At 34.7% G+C, this 17,233-nt stretch overlaps 2 protein-coding genes and 1 pseudogene across 2 annotated transcripts in view; all 3 read left to right on the top strand.

The window, feature by feature from the left end:
• Positions 1-17,233, top strand: part of LOC138314759 (cytochrome c-like) — a 90,939-nt gene that overhangs the window by 53,093 nt on the left and 20,613 nt on the right. The window lies entirely within an intron of this gene.
• LOC138314756 (uncharacterized) lies at positions 5,289-11,416 on the top strand (annotated as a pseudogene).
• Positions 12,210-17,233, top strand: LOC138314754 (uncharacterized). The gene is made up of 6 exons (XM_069255250.1): positions 12,210-13,232; positions 13,475-13,894; positions 15,475-15,541; positions 15,705-15,872; positions 16,385-16,566; positions 16,970-17,233. The coding sequence occupies exons 1-6, from the start codon at positions 13,029-13,031 to the stop codon at positions 17,096-17,098; spliced, it is 1,170 nt and encodes a 389-aa protein (XP_069111351.1). The 5' UTR covers positions 12,210-13,028; the 3' UTR covers positions 17,099-17,233.

Raw genomic sequence — 17,233 nt, 5'->3', positions numbered from 1 at the left:
AAACAGTGTTATGGAGTTTTCAATTTAGACGTTATCGAACACATATTGAGGAACGTTGTTATCAAGAATTTCTAATACGCATTCGAGTATTTCAGTATGATGCGGAGTAAAATGTGTCGTTTTCTTTTACGATATTACGCCATATTTAATTAATATTTAAAGGCCCATTACCTTTCCGGAGCAAAATATAAAGGTTTCTTAAAAAAAACATTAATAACTTCAGAAAATGCATACCGATGATCTAAAATAAGATTACGACACCAAACATATGCAAGATTTCCTGCGTAATATATGAAAACAGTGGAGAGTCAATTAGCTGTTTTTGCCGTCTGGCGCAGTGATAGTCAACTACCGCGCGGTATTTAGGACGACGGCGGGAAACATACATGTAATACGACACGCGTTATGAAAATAAACATTTTATTTATTTTAATCAAATCGTTCAGAAGGTGATGATTAATGTAGTATTAACGGTAAGTTAATAATTTTTAGGACTCTACAAAATTATCGATCTTGTTTTACATTCCCATTTAAAAAAATAAAAGCCGTTTCGGAAAGGTAGTGGGCCTTTAATTTTATTCGGACGCATTTGATACACTTTATAACAGTGTTTTATCCTAATGCAAACTTCATGGTCCAATGGTCGGTGTTTTACTTGTTGATAATCTTTCCAACAGTTTAGAATATATCATCAATTTATCATTTCCTAGAAATTTTTATCTATGACTTCACATCTTAGAATCGTATAATAGGTTCATATAGTCTAAACCGTTGCAAGAGTACATCAATGTATCATACCTATGTAAATATTCTCGATGGCTTTACATCGGAGATTAAATTGATGAGTACCATTGTTCTATGCCTATATGTTCTATACTTATATGTTCTATACTGTAGGTAAATGGCAACAAAATTTCACGATTTCAATGTTCGGCTGTTTTAATCCTTTGTTTGTGTCGCCCAATTTGAATACATAAAGGGTATATTGTCATCAATTTATATTGGATAATCATGTTGAAATTAAATATTTGATATAATGACCAATATTTTTTAATAACGTTAACTTCAAGTGAGCATTATATTTGTAATAGGATTTGTTTTTATATCATTATTAATAGCTATTTTTATCATATGATATCAATAAGTCCTCTATCTCAAGTATCTGAAAACGTAATTTTTACACAGAATAATATGACGTCAAGGAAACACTGTGATGACGTCACGACATCCCTGCCTTATATCACTTTTACCGCCTCGTCAATATTAGATTCGCATAGTGGTAAACGGGGTTAAGAGAGTTAAAACAAATATCGGTTAACGCATTGGGCATGACAGGCGATAAATGGATAAGCTGTTAAACACTCTGCAAGCCCCCTATGATTAGATTCTTCCTTCACGCCCTCAAATCTGTGATTTCGATAAGACTATTCTAACACGTCATTACCCTCACTGGAGATATAGAATAATTTATTATTTACCTGTAAGTTAATACTTGCTTTTGTCGTCCCTGTTTGTCGATGGGTATAATGTATATATCATTACAAAGTATATTATGTTTTGCAAATTGATACACTTATGTATTATTTGATTGACTTTATGACTAAAATTGCTTCCATATTGTTCCTTTTAACCCGAATGTGTGATGTTATCTGTAGCCTTAATTATATGCTGTAAATGCCGAACGACTAATTAAACATTGGAAATCTTTACATTAATCTTTTTCTTGGCTTTTCATGTCATGTTCGATACGGATTTCACTTATCAATACACTTTGTATAAAGTAAAACGTTGTGTTTAACTATATTCTAATAAACACTGACTATGCTGTAGTAGTATATATGATCATTGCTATACTGTATATGTAACATAAAATCGTAAAACTTCTAAAATTAATGGACAAGGCTTACAGTATTGACGGTTACTGGGATGTATTTGATGCTATGGAGATAAGGCCAAAAATTGTCTGTTGAGGGTTACATTGGCAAAAAGATAGCGTCGGTAGGTCAGGAGGATTTTTTTAAGTGTCTGTCACTCTGAAATAATGGCCGGAACCGGAGTCTGTGATCGAAATCACGACTTTTAATTTCATTTTCGTAGAAAAGTGGAAAATCCTAAACAGACATTTTTTTGCCTAAACATAGTAAATAAAGCAGATTTTGTGGAGTGTACATTCCGATTTTTTCGATTACATGTAAGTAGTTTAACTTGTAACGATAATTTCCATTGGCTTAAAGATTTACTTTTTCAGCCCATAAAGGAAAAAAACCCGTAACGTCGCTTTGGACTGGTTGCGATAACGGCCTAATGATTTCATAGCCAAAAAAGAGATTTCCAAAATGAATTTTGAATAGTGAGGAATTAATCTTTGGTAAAATGAATTTATAAAAAATCATCGTTAATCTGATAAACCAAACAATGATACAGTAAAAAGTACGCTCGCACTAACAAATACAGAAAGTAATTGGCATGTCACAATACTTAATTTTTTCTCTCAGGTCTTATTTCATATATTAATTATAACCATCACATAAGTTTGCTGCAGAACATTCTGTATATGGGCTTTATTGGTCATCCGGAGCTCCTCGGGAAATAGATTACTATCCTCGTTAATATCCAATGAGTTCAGGATGTTCTATCGGTAGTACTAAATCATGTCATTATATTAGGTATATATGTCATCAGCCCTTCAGTGTGCCCGGACGTAAAACAGATCATATCACTTGGTTACGTTGAAGGTAAAACAGAAGATTTCATTGACAAATGTTTCATGCTTTAATTAGGATAATTTACGGCTACAAAATCACTTATTGTAAAATATGAATCGAGATATACAACAAGACAAGCGTGTGATCCTCATTTTCCCGGGAAATCACAATGCTTAAATATTCTAAGCAGGTATATAGTGACATGATTCAGAAAACAAAGCGAATTAGTTTCGTGTCTCGTAAGCCAATTAATGGCTGTGCATTTTTACTACTGAAGAATATCTTTTAATTGATGTTGTAAAAAATTGTGCTGTAAAAATGGGTGACTCGTTAATAAGATATATTATTATTTTTATATTAATATTGTGAGGGACGATCGAGTATTTATAATATATTTGTCGAAAAGTAGTAAACTAGCATCAATCATACTTTACACATAATACATGTAAATGTATATTTTCAAATCAGCATGAGACAGAGGATAAAAGACGAAATCAGACATGTTTTTATATTCTACATCATTTCATCCGTTCGATATTTTCATTGTTGCTAATTTAACCGAAACTTCAAGATATTTGGCACCGATCGTTTGGAGAATTCAACACGTTATGATGGAAACATATTATTCAATCAGAAAGATTTTTCCAGAAGAAACATAAGAATAGATTACACAGGTCATATGAAAGATCTCCATCGTTACTCTATAGTACAGTAACTAGATGGTGCAGTATAATTATTGCCGATCCACTTTTCAGCCACCTAAGTCTACAAAAAGAAACCCCATTGTTTGTCACAGTAGTCACATGGAGACTTTGTAAACATTGTTTTTCTGCCAAGTCCTTGAATCGAGATTTTTCTCTTGACTTTCCACAAATAGATGTCTTCAGTTTTGATTTAATTATGTGTTTACTTGTCAGTAGTACATATAAATAGAGAGCTTTGAAGCATGCCAGGTCCAGCCCCGTGTTCCAGCAGGTCCGAGTTCCCAAAATGGAACACCTCCTAAACATGGTTTAATTAATTAATATGCAGACATGATAGTTCAAACACTGTTTTGATTTATGTAAGTGACATATTTGTCAAAAATATCCCCTTCAGCAATTAGTTACTTGCTTTAAAATATATGATGTTTTGGGGCTGTCGCACGACGTCGTTTCCCAGATTTTTTCACAATTTCATCATTCATATGTTTAAATAGAGATAATAATAACAGAAAATAAAATAACATATAACAATTGTTACAGTTACTATCCAGCACCTTTGTGTTGGATCAGGACAGTTATTGTTAGTTTTTATTTTAAACTGAAAATTCTGTATTTCATCTTTAAAACTGTTCCATTTTCGGGAGCGTCACGCCATGGTTTTTCATATAAAATATTGTCTGTTTCACTTCAAGTTATATATGGACTTATTTGGCATCATCAGCCAACTTAAACAAATTAATATTCCTTTATGTAAATTAACCATCGTATTAATGCATATACATATATAAATAAAATTTAGCTTCGATAAAACAAGGGAAAACTAACTTTTCAAGTCCACATATTCATATGTTCCACATTCTGCTTATACATTATGATATAATAAGTTGATAATAATATAATAAAGTATCTAGACAGATTACATATTTTGACAGTCTAGTAAAAGATTTATGAACATTTACACTTACAATAACTCAAGTGAGTACAATAGCCGTCACATTTAGTCATGCTTGATTAACCTATTTCAATTAAACATATTTGGTGTAAATGATTGTGGCGTATTGCTACCATCGTGATAATTTAAAAATTAGGCCACGTTCCGGTAAGTTGATTTCGTGAGATAATTACTTATATCTACATTCACTCTTCACTTCTACTTTATAAACTAACTAAGCCAAAGTGAAGTCTATGAGGGTTTAACTGACACCCAAAAAATTACTATTATGACGTCACTAATGTTGACGTGGTAACGTCAACTGATCACCGTCAAAATGGCTGTTCCAGAAGTTTTGTGAAGTATATCGAAGTTGATGAACGGTTTTCCTAGCCTTACATAAACAATTGTAATGCAGAGACCCCCAAAATAAATTAAATATAAATAGAAGTATTAAACTGCCATCTTATGGAATTTATGTCTATATAGTTGCCAGAGCTTTGCAGACAAACATCTCATAATGCGCTCTAGCGCATTATTGAAGATTGTCTGCAAAGCTCTGGCATCTATTTAAGCATTGAATTATCTTTCTATGGCATCTATGGTCTTTATAGATGCAAGAGTTTTGCAGATAATCTTCATAATGCGCGCGTTATGAGATGATTGTCTGCAAAGTGATGGCATTTATAAAGACTAAATATGCCATATGAAGATACTAATACTTATATTTACATTATTAACTCATTTTGGGGTCTCTGCATTAACATTGTATAAGCTAGACCAGGAAAACCGTTTATCAACGACGATTTAATCCACGAGATGGAACAGCCATTTTGACGGTGATCAGTTGACGTCACCACGTCAACACTAGTGACGTCATAATTGTCACGTTTTTCGTGTCAGTTATTCCCTCATATACTTCACTTTGCATTTTCTAGTTTGTAAAGTAGAAGTGACAAGTAAATGTATATATATATACTAGGCTGTATATCTAGAAACCATTAAGATCATTTCTAGCGGCTGTGTATTCAGAAATCATTAAGATAATTTCTCACAGCTATAAATGCACAAACCATTTCGATAATTTCTCACCGCTGTATATTCAGAAACCATATGATCATATCTAACGGCTGTATGTTCAGAAACCATTAAGATCATTTCTAACAGCCTTATTTGGTAGATAACTACACACACAGTGAGGATGGTCATCTAATTGTTCCTGATTGTCCTTTGCTGCATCACCCGGCTCTGTGGGATCAGAGTAGTGAGTTACAATGCGGGCTTGGCTGATGGCGTACAAGTATACGACGAACGCAGATCAGCGGTTATACAGTCCATTACGACGATTGATTTTGATGTGATGTGTCTTCAAGAGGTTGGTAGTATGTCATTGGTTTCACCAGTAGTATAAATTAATGTACGTGAATAAACACCACGAAGGATAAGGAAATTATCAAAATATTCTAGGCCAAGATACCGATCTCCGATACTGTACGGCGGCCATTTTACTTTCGGTTTATTCGCGTTTCCACTGAAATATGCAGATTCTAAACAGAGGCGAAATATTCAAAGTATCGTAGCAATGTTTATTTTAAGAATAATAAAAAATAAAAAAAAACGTTATATTATGATGATCAAAAATAGAAATATCACTGGACAATAGTTTATTATCATACTTAACACAAATCTGACCTTACCAGGTATGTTGATTTGGGTGTGGTAATGCTTGTGTAGGGAGATTATTTTTATGCATAACATTGTTTAATACAGTCTTAAAGAAGTAAAGAAGAAATTGTTATCATTTAAGTATGAAGAGAATCTCATTTCGTAATTGTTTTATGAACGAAGAACTTTAATTCTCATTCTTATATACAAAACTTGTTTCATTTTCTATAACGTTATAACGTACAATATAATTAATACTACACATGTAACTGCTGACAACCATCCATTTCCAGATATATTATGGCAATGATTTGATCGCAATCAAAGAGAGTATTGGTTCCGATATCACTTCCCTATACATGCCGTTAACACAGGAGAGAGACAACAACGGCCAAAAGACAGCACCTTGTGCAGCCGCCGCAAGAAATGGCGCACTGCGATGTATATGTGGAAACGTGACTCTGGGAGAATTCATCGATTGTGCCTTTTCTACCTGTAGAATAGGTTTAGCGAGTCAGTCGTGTATAACATGTCTCGCGTTAGACAACAGAAGTATGAGAACAAGGTGTATCCTGGACCCTGGTGCCATCAACCTCCCCGGTATAATGCTGATCAGCAAACGGAAGGTATTCAGTGTACAATACAAGATGTTTGAGGATCCATCTCTAAAGCTGTTATTGCCGAGAGGATACATTTCCGCAAAGGTGTTGTTTGTTTTACTAGGTTTGATTATCAGCACTGTCAAATCGCTTGTGTTACATTTTGTATATACAATGTACCCGTATATGAAGACGGTTTAATTTAAGTACGCTTGTTTTGTTTCCGAATACAGCATCTCACGACATGTATGTTTTGTTGTATTCTTGTTCAATAAATAGAGGATCTTACATGAGTGGCTATGTGAAAAGTGTTGCAGTGTGTGAATGTTGTGCAAGGATGCGGTATATCCGTGTTGTCTCCTTGTTATAGTAGAACTCTGTCCTTTTTATACCTAACTGAAGCATGCCGAAGACACCCAACAAGCATGTTCTGCCCGATCATATCATACTAATAGCGGGTAAACCAATCGTCCCACTTCCTTTATGCTGAGAACTAAGCAGTAAACTTCCACTTTTATAGACTATAACGTGTCTTCGCCAGGGGATAGGACCCAGAGCCTACTTCACAGTGTAACGCTCAACTGAAGGCCAAGCGTGGGGTGGTTTAAAGGGTGCCGTTTGGAAGAAGAATAGTACTACCAAAAGGGAAAAGATTTCCAATAATACAAAGCGTCACAACTGTATAATTTTATGTTACCTACCCCTTGAAAATACATTTTTTTCTCAATTTTTGGCAGATTCAACGCTTCATAGAAAAAGTTCTGATGAACAACATTTTCTAAAATATTGCAGTCCAAAAGAAAAAAGTTTGAAATTTAAAAGCAATAGGTTATGATTCCAATCTTAAATGCTTATAATTGTCATTGCAGATCTACTGCAAAAATTAACTTCATATAGCTAAACATGTTGTAGCACCGGCGAGTTAATAAAAAAAATCTTGAAGCAAAAAAAGTGTGAAATTTCACCTCTTTACAAAGTGTATGAAATGCACCTTTTCGAAATAGCCGCAAAATTGGTCCTTTCTTTAATTTTGTGTATAAAAATCTACAAGCAATAGGAGTGTGATTGTTTTACATGTTTTTCTTATCGCAACTTGCTTCAAACTGGGGCTATTAGTTTTTGAAAATCACAAAAACTCTTTGATTAATGTTAAAACGAGACTTCACTAGACTTAAACCTTACCAGAGCAGAATTTTAAGTCTGTATAATCCGGAATATATCCGGTTCAAACAGTAGTTGTAAAGTTTATATTTCATGTTTCAGATCTCCGGAATCGGTACAGTGATCTGTACTCACCAAACCGCTAGAATCGGTTCTGCCTACATTGAATGTACGAACGCAAGTTTATACTACTATTTCAATGTTGTGTTTAATAATGGAAACATGTATGTGCTATATTAACATTGCACACGTGATTCCTATTAAGAAAAGTAGGATGGTTTTAATTCATTAAGGGGTACGTTCCATATAGATATTTCGTTGACGTAAATTGTATCACATTAATTGGAAATGTGCATTTAACTCTACCAGTCAGATATCACAAAATATCGGTTAAGAACAAACTACGTTATCAAGTAGCATTACATGGGGAGAAATCACCTGGGCAGAAATCAAAACCAAAACAGTTAAATGAAGTGACGCCTTTTGAAAAATGATATCCATAGTTTCGTATTTTTTATCCTATTTTACCAGACACTCTACGACAACAAAATGTATACTCAAGTTGGGCAGAGCAGAACATAGCAGAGGCCAAAGCACTGATTTCGGCGGCAAACACAACCGGACGGTCAGCAATAATAGTTGGCGATATCAATGCCAGTCCAATGATTTCTCCATTTATCAGACCATTGTTTCAGGGTAAGTCTTATTTTTACTATCTTTCAATATCTATTTTAATATATAACACAAATACATATATGTATATCTATCCTAGTGATACTTCTCCAACAAACCATTAATTGTTATCATCCGGTATTTAAGTATCATATACTGTCGCTATTACTACTTGAATTCAGATACACACATCTATAGGATATTAACAAAGTGTTGACAAATAAGATTTTATGAAACAATATTTTTTTGCGGGAAGTGGCGAGTAAATTTTAAAACAACGTCATGTTTGAAACTTTTTCCCACATGGAATCTCTTACCGGTAACAGCAGTACAAAGTACAACACTAGAGGACTTCAAGGCACATATTTCATACACAATCCTTGAAGCCTTCACAACAAACTGAACTCCATACTTTTTATCCTTTTATCTTAAGCTTCACAAAAAGAAATGAATAAAAAAATCTTTAATTTCAGCACGGTACATAATATTTCACACGCCCCTGCGCATACCCCAGATCGTAAATCGTCACCATTGACGGCTCGATCTCAGAATAAGAAGAAGAAGAAGAAATGAAAACAATAAAGATACTTGTTATCACATAATCTCAGATCAAAATATGTTGCGAAAATCCAATGGACTCCGTCATTTTGTCCCACCGTCTTCGAAATTGTCTACGTCACGTCATTTTATTGTTTCTGTCATGATGTCTAAATAAATTTCCAGCCAGTGAAAATTGATCCAGGTCATATTACACTAGATATCTGGCGGATTATGTGATAAATGTATGTATTAATATATTAACAAATCCTTCATTCATATTCTTATGAATATTTTAAATATGATAATGCATTTAAGCATCTATTTAACCTGATACCTGTGATCGCTTTACCTTTGTTCAATCGGTTTTAGGTCACCTTATATGAAGGCTCAAGTGACATATTCTCGTCGTCTTGTGTCTGTCGTCGTGTGTCCGTTAACAATTTACATTTTCGACTTTTTCTCCAAAACTGCTGAAATAAAGTCAATGAAACAAACCTTCTAAGACAGAATTCTTATCACAATTGTGAAATATAAGGGGTATGTAGGAGGGGCAAAACAGAGATAAAATTGTCTTCTTCTCAACTCACAGATGTGGTCAAATAAAATACTCTTCATAGAAAGAAAGGCCTTGTGGCCCTTTACTTTAGTTCATACAGATATAGAAGACTTATTCAGGTGAAATATATGGAAATGCTTGTTATTCTTGCTTCAGATACATTTGACCTATATAAACTTAATGGATTTACCTCCCCTTACGCCGATATAGATGGCAGATGCACAGTTTGCTCTGGTAACCTTCTATCTAATCAGACAGACGGAGTAGATTTCATGCTTGACCACGTGTTCATCAAGCCAGGAAGTCACGTGTTCAACACTTGCAGTCGTCGACTCCCATCAGAGGTGATCATTGCTATAGTGTTTGAGAACAAGCCAAGGATCGGTCGCCATATATCTAAATACCTAAACACATTCATGTCAATGTGCTATTGTTGTTATTCTTATGATTATAATAAAATCAAGATATACGATAGTAGATCCATAATTATTTATATTCATTAGCTCTATACGTACATTGTATGCAAGAATCAAAATGACACCGCCGACATTACATGTATGTCATGAAAACCAGCACCTTGCTACTTTAGCCGTAATTCATTTTACTGCATAGCATGGACTGTGTTTGTGTACTTACTTTAATGTCTTGGAGCTTTGAAGTTTCTCAAGCACCGCTATCGATTATTACCTGTACACTACATTAAATATCATATTCGACAGTATGTGTTTTATTGATAGTTGTAGCACTAAGTAGTCATCTTTACAGTCATTATCTTCAATACGTTTATTGATGATGACTTCAACTACAGATGTATTTGTTTTTATGCTCAAATTATAATTTGAATTTTACTTACGCTTTGATTATATCTTCAAAGCCTAAACATATTGAAGATATGGTTTTTGATCAGATTTGTAGTCATGGATACAAGTGAATATCAAATGATATCGTTTAGCACTAACTTTAAACAATTATGTTCTAGAGAATTCTGGAGGAGATCATTCCAGGAACTCCTTACTCCAGGTCGGATCACTTCGGTGTCCGTGTGGATATTGTTCCTCTGAGGCGGAGGAAGGACCTGAGATACCTGGGACTGTAGTAAAATCACCTGGTGGTTAGACTTATAAGATACACGGCGAAATTCCCCTGTGTTTACAACGCTGTTTTGATAGACATTTAGTAAAACGGGACGATCCTTGCAACAATGTGGAGGACAATGAGAAAATAGGAAAACAGCAGTTCATATGCATGTACAATGTAAACATATTCCATTTTTAATCGTTGTTCATTAACAGAATACTGGTTCATTTGTTCGCCTACTACTTTGAATTGTTCAATGGTTAGATTTAGATTTATTTTTTTAGAATATTTAGCCACAAACCAAACAAATGATGCATTCGATAATATGAAGAGGAATAAATACACTTCACTATGTATTGATGCATTTATTGTAATAAGTATACCATTTTCATCAAGAATACCTCCATCTTCTATAGCTTACGCTGACAGGGTTACACCATAATAATATATGCATATATGTTTCTGTTTAATGTAACCACTTATTGACAGGGTCATGAGATTACATTTGACGGCCATACATCAAGATAAATGAATAAATACTACGTCAGTTATGCATTTCTAGTTCATTAGTTTAACCTAGACAGACGTATCCTCTATCGTTAAAATATATAATAAGTTCTACTTTGTGGTAGCGATTACTTTTCGTGATTTTAGCTCGTCCCTGAAGTATAATCCATCCTTCGTAGAGCTCAGCATGAAGGGAATTGAACGACTGGTTCTCCCGATGTCAGTATAACGTGACCGGATTGAATGTGGTTGTTCGGTGTCATCGGAAGCATGTTTCAGTGTGGTAGCACTATAACAAGACGCCCATGGGCCTTAGCGGTCACCTGAGTTCGGATTCAGAATGAAACAAAGACATATAAACACTATATATTGGCCTATCAGGCCCTTGGAATCAGTTAGTGATTTTATAAATTTGACTTTTTAATCTATGGAAATAATTTGGTTCCATCAAATCTGTGAATTCAAGAGAAGATTTTTTTGAAATTTTGACCGCGTTTGGCCCCGCCCTTCTGGTCCACTGGTCCCTGGGAGTCAGCGAGGACGTACATAGATATGTCAAAATGCTATATCTCAGGTTAATAATTCTAACCAGGTATGACTCATTTCCTATCAAAATTGAGCAAATAATGTTCATAAAAGTGTTTTTCTGTATAAAACATAGTAAATTTGATCCTCTCCCCAGGGGAAAATCTGAGATCCCAAGTGTTATGAAATTAACATGTTTGTAAAGGGCCTTTAGACCTTTTAATCTATGAAGAGTATCTGGTTTCATCAAATCTGTGAATTCAGAAAAAGATTCTGATTGATAATTAAAATGTTAGTCGTTTTGACCACTTTTAGTTCCGCCCCTCTGCCCCTGGGGGTCGGACAGGACCAATATGGATATGATTTTAAAATATTATCTCAGGCTAATAATTCTAACAAAGTTTGGCTCACTTCCTATGGATATTGAGCAAGTAATGTGGTTTTTCTCTATAGTAAACTTCCCCCACTCCCCAGGGGAATATGAGACTCCAGGGTCATATATTTCACAATTTTTGTAAGGGACCTTAAGATCCTTCCATCTATGAAGAGCATTTGATTTACCATTTCTGGAATTTCATAAGAAGATTTTTGAAGTTTTCAACTATTTTGGCCCCACCCCTCCGGCCCCTGGGGGGTGGGGGGCTGGGACCATATAATTCAACAATTTTGGTTGACCTTTGGCCATGGAAGGTTTCTGCAAAATTTCAGCACGACGGACGACGACGGACAAAAGGCGATTAGAATAGGTCACTTCGTCTCAGGTGACCTAAAAAGGGCAAGAGTTCTTCTATTACAAGGAAAAACAACACGAAAATACCGCAACCTCCCAAACACACAGACATATATACACCGCAACTCTTGAAAGGCCGTCCTTAATTAAATGACTCTGACTGTTAATAGGACATTAATATCATAAACCAAAACAAACTATTTACGCTATTGGAATCCACTAAATAAACAAAATTAGATTTTTTTTCTCAAAATTCTTTACATCCCTGTAACAAAGGCGATGTGGTTTTTCTTGAATAAGCAATGCCGACCTTAGTTATTAAAAAGATGCATAAGTCAATGTCTCATATAAATTTCTAGGTCATGCATCACAAGTGAGTCTTCTTTTATAACAATACATTTAAGTTTTTAATATTGAATGTCGTTAATGATTATGCAATATATGATATACCAATCTGAATAAAATACAGATCACCATTGTACATTACTTCATGGCGTGTTAGTGACTTGTATTTTAATCAGATTGATGATATGCATTATTCATCAACTACCATACATTTAAACAATTTACATTTCAGGTCTTTTCAAAAACATTGGATGTAGTTCAGTCTGTTGCATCATTTAATTTCTGCTTTGTTCCGAACATAACATCATAAGATGACTCTCCTGATATATCGATGTCATGCGTTATTCGGTCAATTGTTCATGTTTTCTGTTTGTTTTGTGAGTCGACTCCAGGGAATCAAAATCGTGAGTTTCAATGCGGGTCTATCAGACAGCGTCCCAGCCTACGACACACGGAGACTACCAGTTATACAATCCATCCGCCATATTGATTATGACGTTATGTGTCTTCAGGAGGTTCGTAGGGTTCGGCGCTATTGTTTCTGTCCAATTGTATTAACTGATGTATTTTCTAATCTTTAGCAAAATAGATTTATACACTTGGAGCTAAATCTTATTTGGTTATAACATATATTTTTCAATTTTAGGGGTTTCTACGTTACAGAAAGAAAAATTTCTCGTTACGTTCCATGTATTGCATGCCGTTGTGTCAATATCATTTGCAGATTTATAAAGATCAAATTTTCATAATTTTGTAGGTTTACTATGGCAATGATCTGATCTCAATCAAAAACAGTCTTGGATCCGATATCACTTCCCTATATATGCCGTTAACACAGGAGAGAGACAACAATGGCCAAAAGACAGCACCTTGTGCAGCCGCCGCAAGAAATGGCGTACTGCGATGCATGTTTACAATATGTGGAAACGTGTCTGTGGGAGAATTCATCGATTGTGCATTTTCTACCTGTAGAATTGGTTTAGAGAGTCAGTCGTGTATAACATGTCTCGCGTTAGACAACAGAAGTATGAGAACAAGATGTATCCTGGACCCTGGTGCCATCAACCTCCCCGGTATAATGCTGATCAGCAAACGGAAGGTATTCAGTGTACAATACAAGATGTTTGAGGATCCATCTCTAAAGCTGTTATTGCCGAGAGGATACATTTCCGCAAAGGTAAGTTGAATATCATACAGATATTGCCATTTGAAGTTTACATGGCTGAAATGTGATCATCTCAAATTGATATACACTTGATACCTTCAGTTTAAAAACCTTGATATTTTACTTTCCTTTGTTTGCTCACTGAAAACTTAGCCTTGCGATTCTGTAGGGTAGTTTATTATAACAATAATGAGTTATCAGCAAGCCACTAATATCTCAAACTGATAGAGGTATTAATACAAAATGTTATCATTTATCTTTTTTCGAATAAGTAATTTAGTCTCTACACAGGACACTATCTATGTCCCCATGAACTATCAAATACTGCTACCACTGAACATGATATTTGACTAGCTTCATTTCATCAATGTGGAAAAACCTCCAGGTCCTGCCTCAATTCACCCTATTTTTCAAAGGTGTATCTGAATCACTTATTATACCGTTAGATATTCTTTTTATTAAATCAATTGAACTTGGACATCTACCTTAAATCTGGAAAAAAATCTAAAAACTCTAATATTACAGCTATCTACAAAGAAAAAGGAAAGGATAGTGAACCATCTAATTATAGACTATTTCTGTCACACTATTATTTAGCAAATTGCTTGAGAAAATAATTTTTAGATATCTCATTAATTATCTATCATCTGATAACATAATTAAAAAATCAGTCAGGATTTCTTTTTAAAGACTCCACTGTAAATCAACTCTTATCTGTTTATGATACAATACTTAAGCAACTTGATAAAAGGAAAAAGGCAATGCTAGTTTTAGTGATATTAGTATGGCATTTGATTCGGTTTGGCATGATGGTCTTGTGTATGAATTAAAAAGTATGGTATAAAAGAAAATGTTCTCAATTGGCTCACAAATTATTTAATGGATAGGCAGCAGTGAGTACTAACTGATGGATATAAGTCTTCTTGGAAGACTTTATCAGCTGGCGTGTCTCAAGGCTCAGTACTAGGCCTTTATTTATTCTTAATTTATATAAATGACTTTAAAATGATTTTTTAAGCATTGATGTGACTATTTTTTAATTTCATCGGGGTATGAAATAAACTGAATTTGCAAGCACAATTCTTCTTTTTCTTGTTTATATGGGAGAAAAAGAATCATTTCCTACCTATGAGGGTGTGCCAACAAAATCACAATCCTCAGGGAAATTCCTGAATGCCCAGACCTCGGCAAGCCTCGGATTGGACATTCCTGAATTACCCCTCGGATTGTGATTTCGTTGTCACACCCTTTAGATAGGGAAAGAAATCAACAAATTTCGCCATGGTAACGTCGCATTATTCAATGATATCACGTATTGTTTTGCGCTGGGAACTGCTTATATTCTCAGTTTAAGATAAAGTTGTCTTTCCTTTCACATGCGTATTATGTTAAGTACATTCACAACACCTCATGATTCAGTTTACTAAAACAAACATTTCGTCAAAATTTCAAATTGATTTTAGGACTCTTTTATATGAAATCATTACGCCGTCGTCAATTAACCAATGAGAAGCGACGTTACAAATGACGACACCATTTTTCCCTTTTGGGGTTGATCAAGTGATTTTGTAATATTTGCTGTTTGGTTACAGATTTCCGGTATCGGAACAGTGATATGCACACACCAAACGGCTTTCCTGGGCCCCGTGTACTATGAATGTACGTATAAAGATGTATTATCAGGATAAAGCTTTACCTTACTGAACAAATGCTCAATTCTGGTCGCTTTTTATGTCTAATTCTCACAGTATTGAGAGAAATTTGGTCAAATTATAAATTACTTGTTTGTTTTGAAACATTCGACTTATATAATATATTTTAGATACGCTACGAGAACAAAATATATACTCCAATTGGGCGGAGCAGAATTTGGCAGAATCACGACATCTAACAGCTTTGGCCAAGAGCTCTGGACGATCCCCGGTCATAGTTGGTGATCTAAACACCAGTCCAAACGTATCTTCTCTTATCGCTGCTACATTACTCCAGGGTAATCATTTAATTTCATATGTGCCACTTATTTCTATTGATTAGAGTTTTTAGGTTATTTTTCATAGACCGAAAAAATTACACGTCAATATTATGACGTCATACATACATGACCTTTTCGCGGTATATTTTTAAAGCGGCAGCCATTGGCTAAACTGAACTATTGGGAAGATACCAATGCGCCACAGTTGAATTTGTATCATTGTAAAAGTAAGCAAAAGCACGAAAAAAATAATTGCTAATTACATCAATGAGTTATTCAAATTAAATTATAAGCATTATTCTCTATATATTTTGGGTCTATGAAGTCACCAATAAATAACGCACGGAAAAACCTTTTTTATAAACTCTTCGCGAAAATCAAGAGATATTGAGAATAATTCTTACATATTTTGAATCAATGAAGAATTTCGGTGACCTGTCAAGTCGATTCCACGAGCAATAGATAGCATCTAATTAAGGTCAAGACGAGTACATCATACACTTGTTACATATTTATATCTTTATTTTCAGCATCATATCAGCTGTACACTAACGAAGGATTTACCTCACCATACATAGATATAGACGGTCGATGTACGTACTGTGTGGAGAACTCCGTAAGGGATATACAAAGTAATGCTGTCTATGACAACGTGCTTATCAAGCCAGGGAGTCACGTGGTTAACACGTGTAGGCGGGGCCTAGCAGCAGAGGTGATACTGATTACCTTTTTACAGCGTAATATTTGCAAAACTTCACCAATAATTATTTTATTTTGTTATATAAATTGGTTGTTATCGTTGAATGATGATTTCCATTGAATAGTAAAACACAATGTTTTAAGAGTCAAACACCATTTAACATTAGACTACAACATCAAGTTGACTACTAAGGTATATAGACTAGTCATATTTGTATGATGGGTTTTCTGCGCTCTTGTAGGTTTATGGGGAAAATATTTAAGCGAATAATTATATTTTTGAAGTTCCGCTTAAACACAAATACTTTAACAATTTATAATTTACATGAACCTGAACCTATTTAAACAGGCTATAAATCAGTCCGGTTAGATCTTGTTTGGCAAATAATCCATCTTTACATCTCTATGTTTTCTAGAGAATTCTGGAGGAGATCATTCCAGGAACTCCTTACTCCAGGTCGGATCACTTCGGTGTCCGTGTGGATATTGTTCCTCTGAGGCGGAGGAAGGACCTGAGATACCTGGGACTAAAGTACAATGGTTAGACTTACCCGATACACGGCGAAATTCCCCTGTGTTTATAACGCTGTTTTGATAGACATTTAGTGAAACGTAAAAGGACCTTTAATATCCAGGATTCTACGTCATATGACACATGATCAATTGGCCAAGACACGCGA

Source organism: Argopecten irradians, chromosome 2 (genome assembly GCF_041381155.1).
Source record: "Argopecten irradians isolate NY chromosome 2, Ai_NY, whole genome shotgun sequence".
Lineage (NCBI taxonomy): Eukaryota > Metazoa > Mollusca > Bivalvia > Pectinida > Pectinidae > Argopecten > Argopecten irradians.
The sequence above is the reverse complement of the archived record's forward strand: the minus strand, read 5'-3'. Positions and strand labels throughout refer to the sequence as shown.

Bases quoted from the DNA above. Each gene is read 5' to 3' on its own strand.
- LOC138314754 (XM_069255250.1), top strand. From the start codon at position 13,029: ATGACTCTCCTGATATATCGATGTCATGCGTTATTCGGTCAATTGTTC. The intron at 13,233-13,474 runs GTTCGTAGGGTT...ATAATTTTGTAG, and splicing joins ACGTTATGTGTCTTCAGGAG to GTTTACTATGGCAATGATCT. The intron at 16,567-16,969 runs GTGATACTGATT...TATGTTTTCTAG, and splicing joins GGCGGGGCCTAGCAGCAGAG to AGAATTCTGGAGGAGATCAT.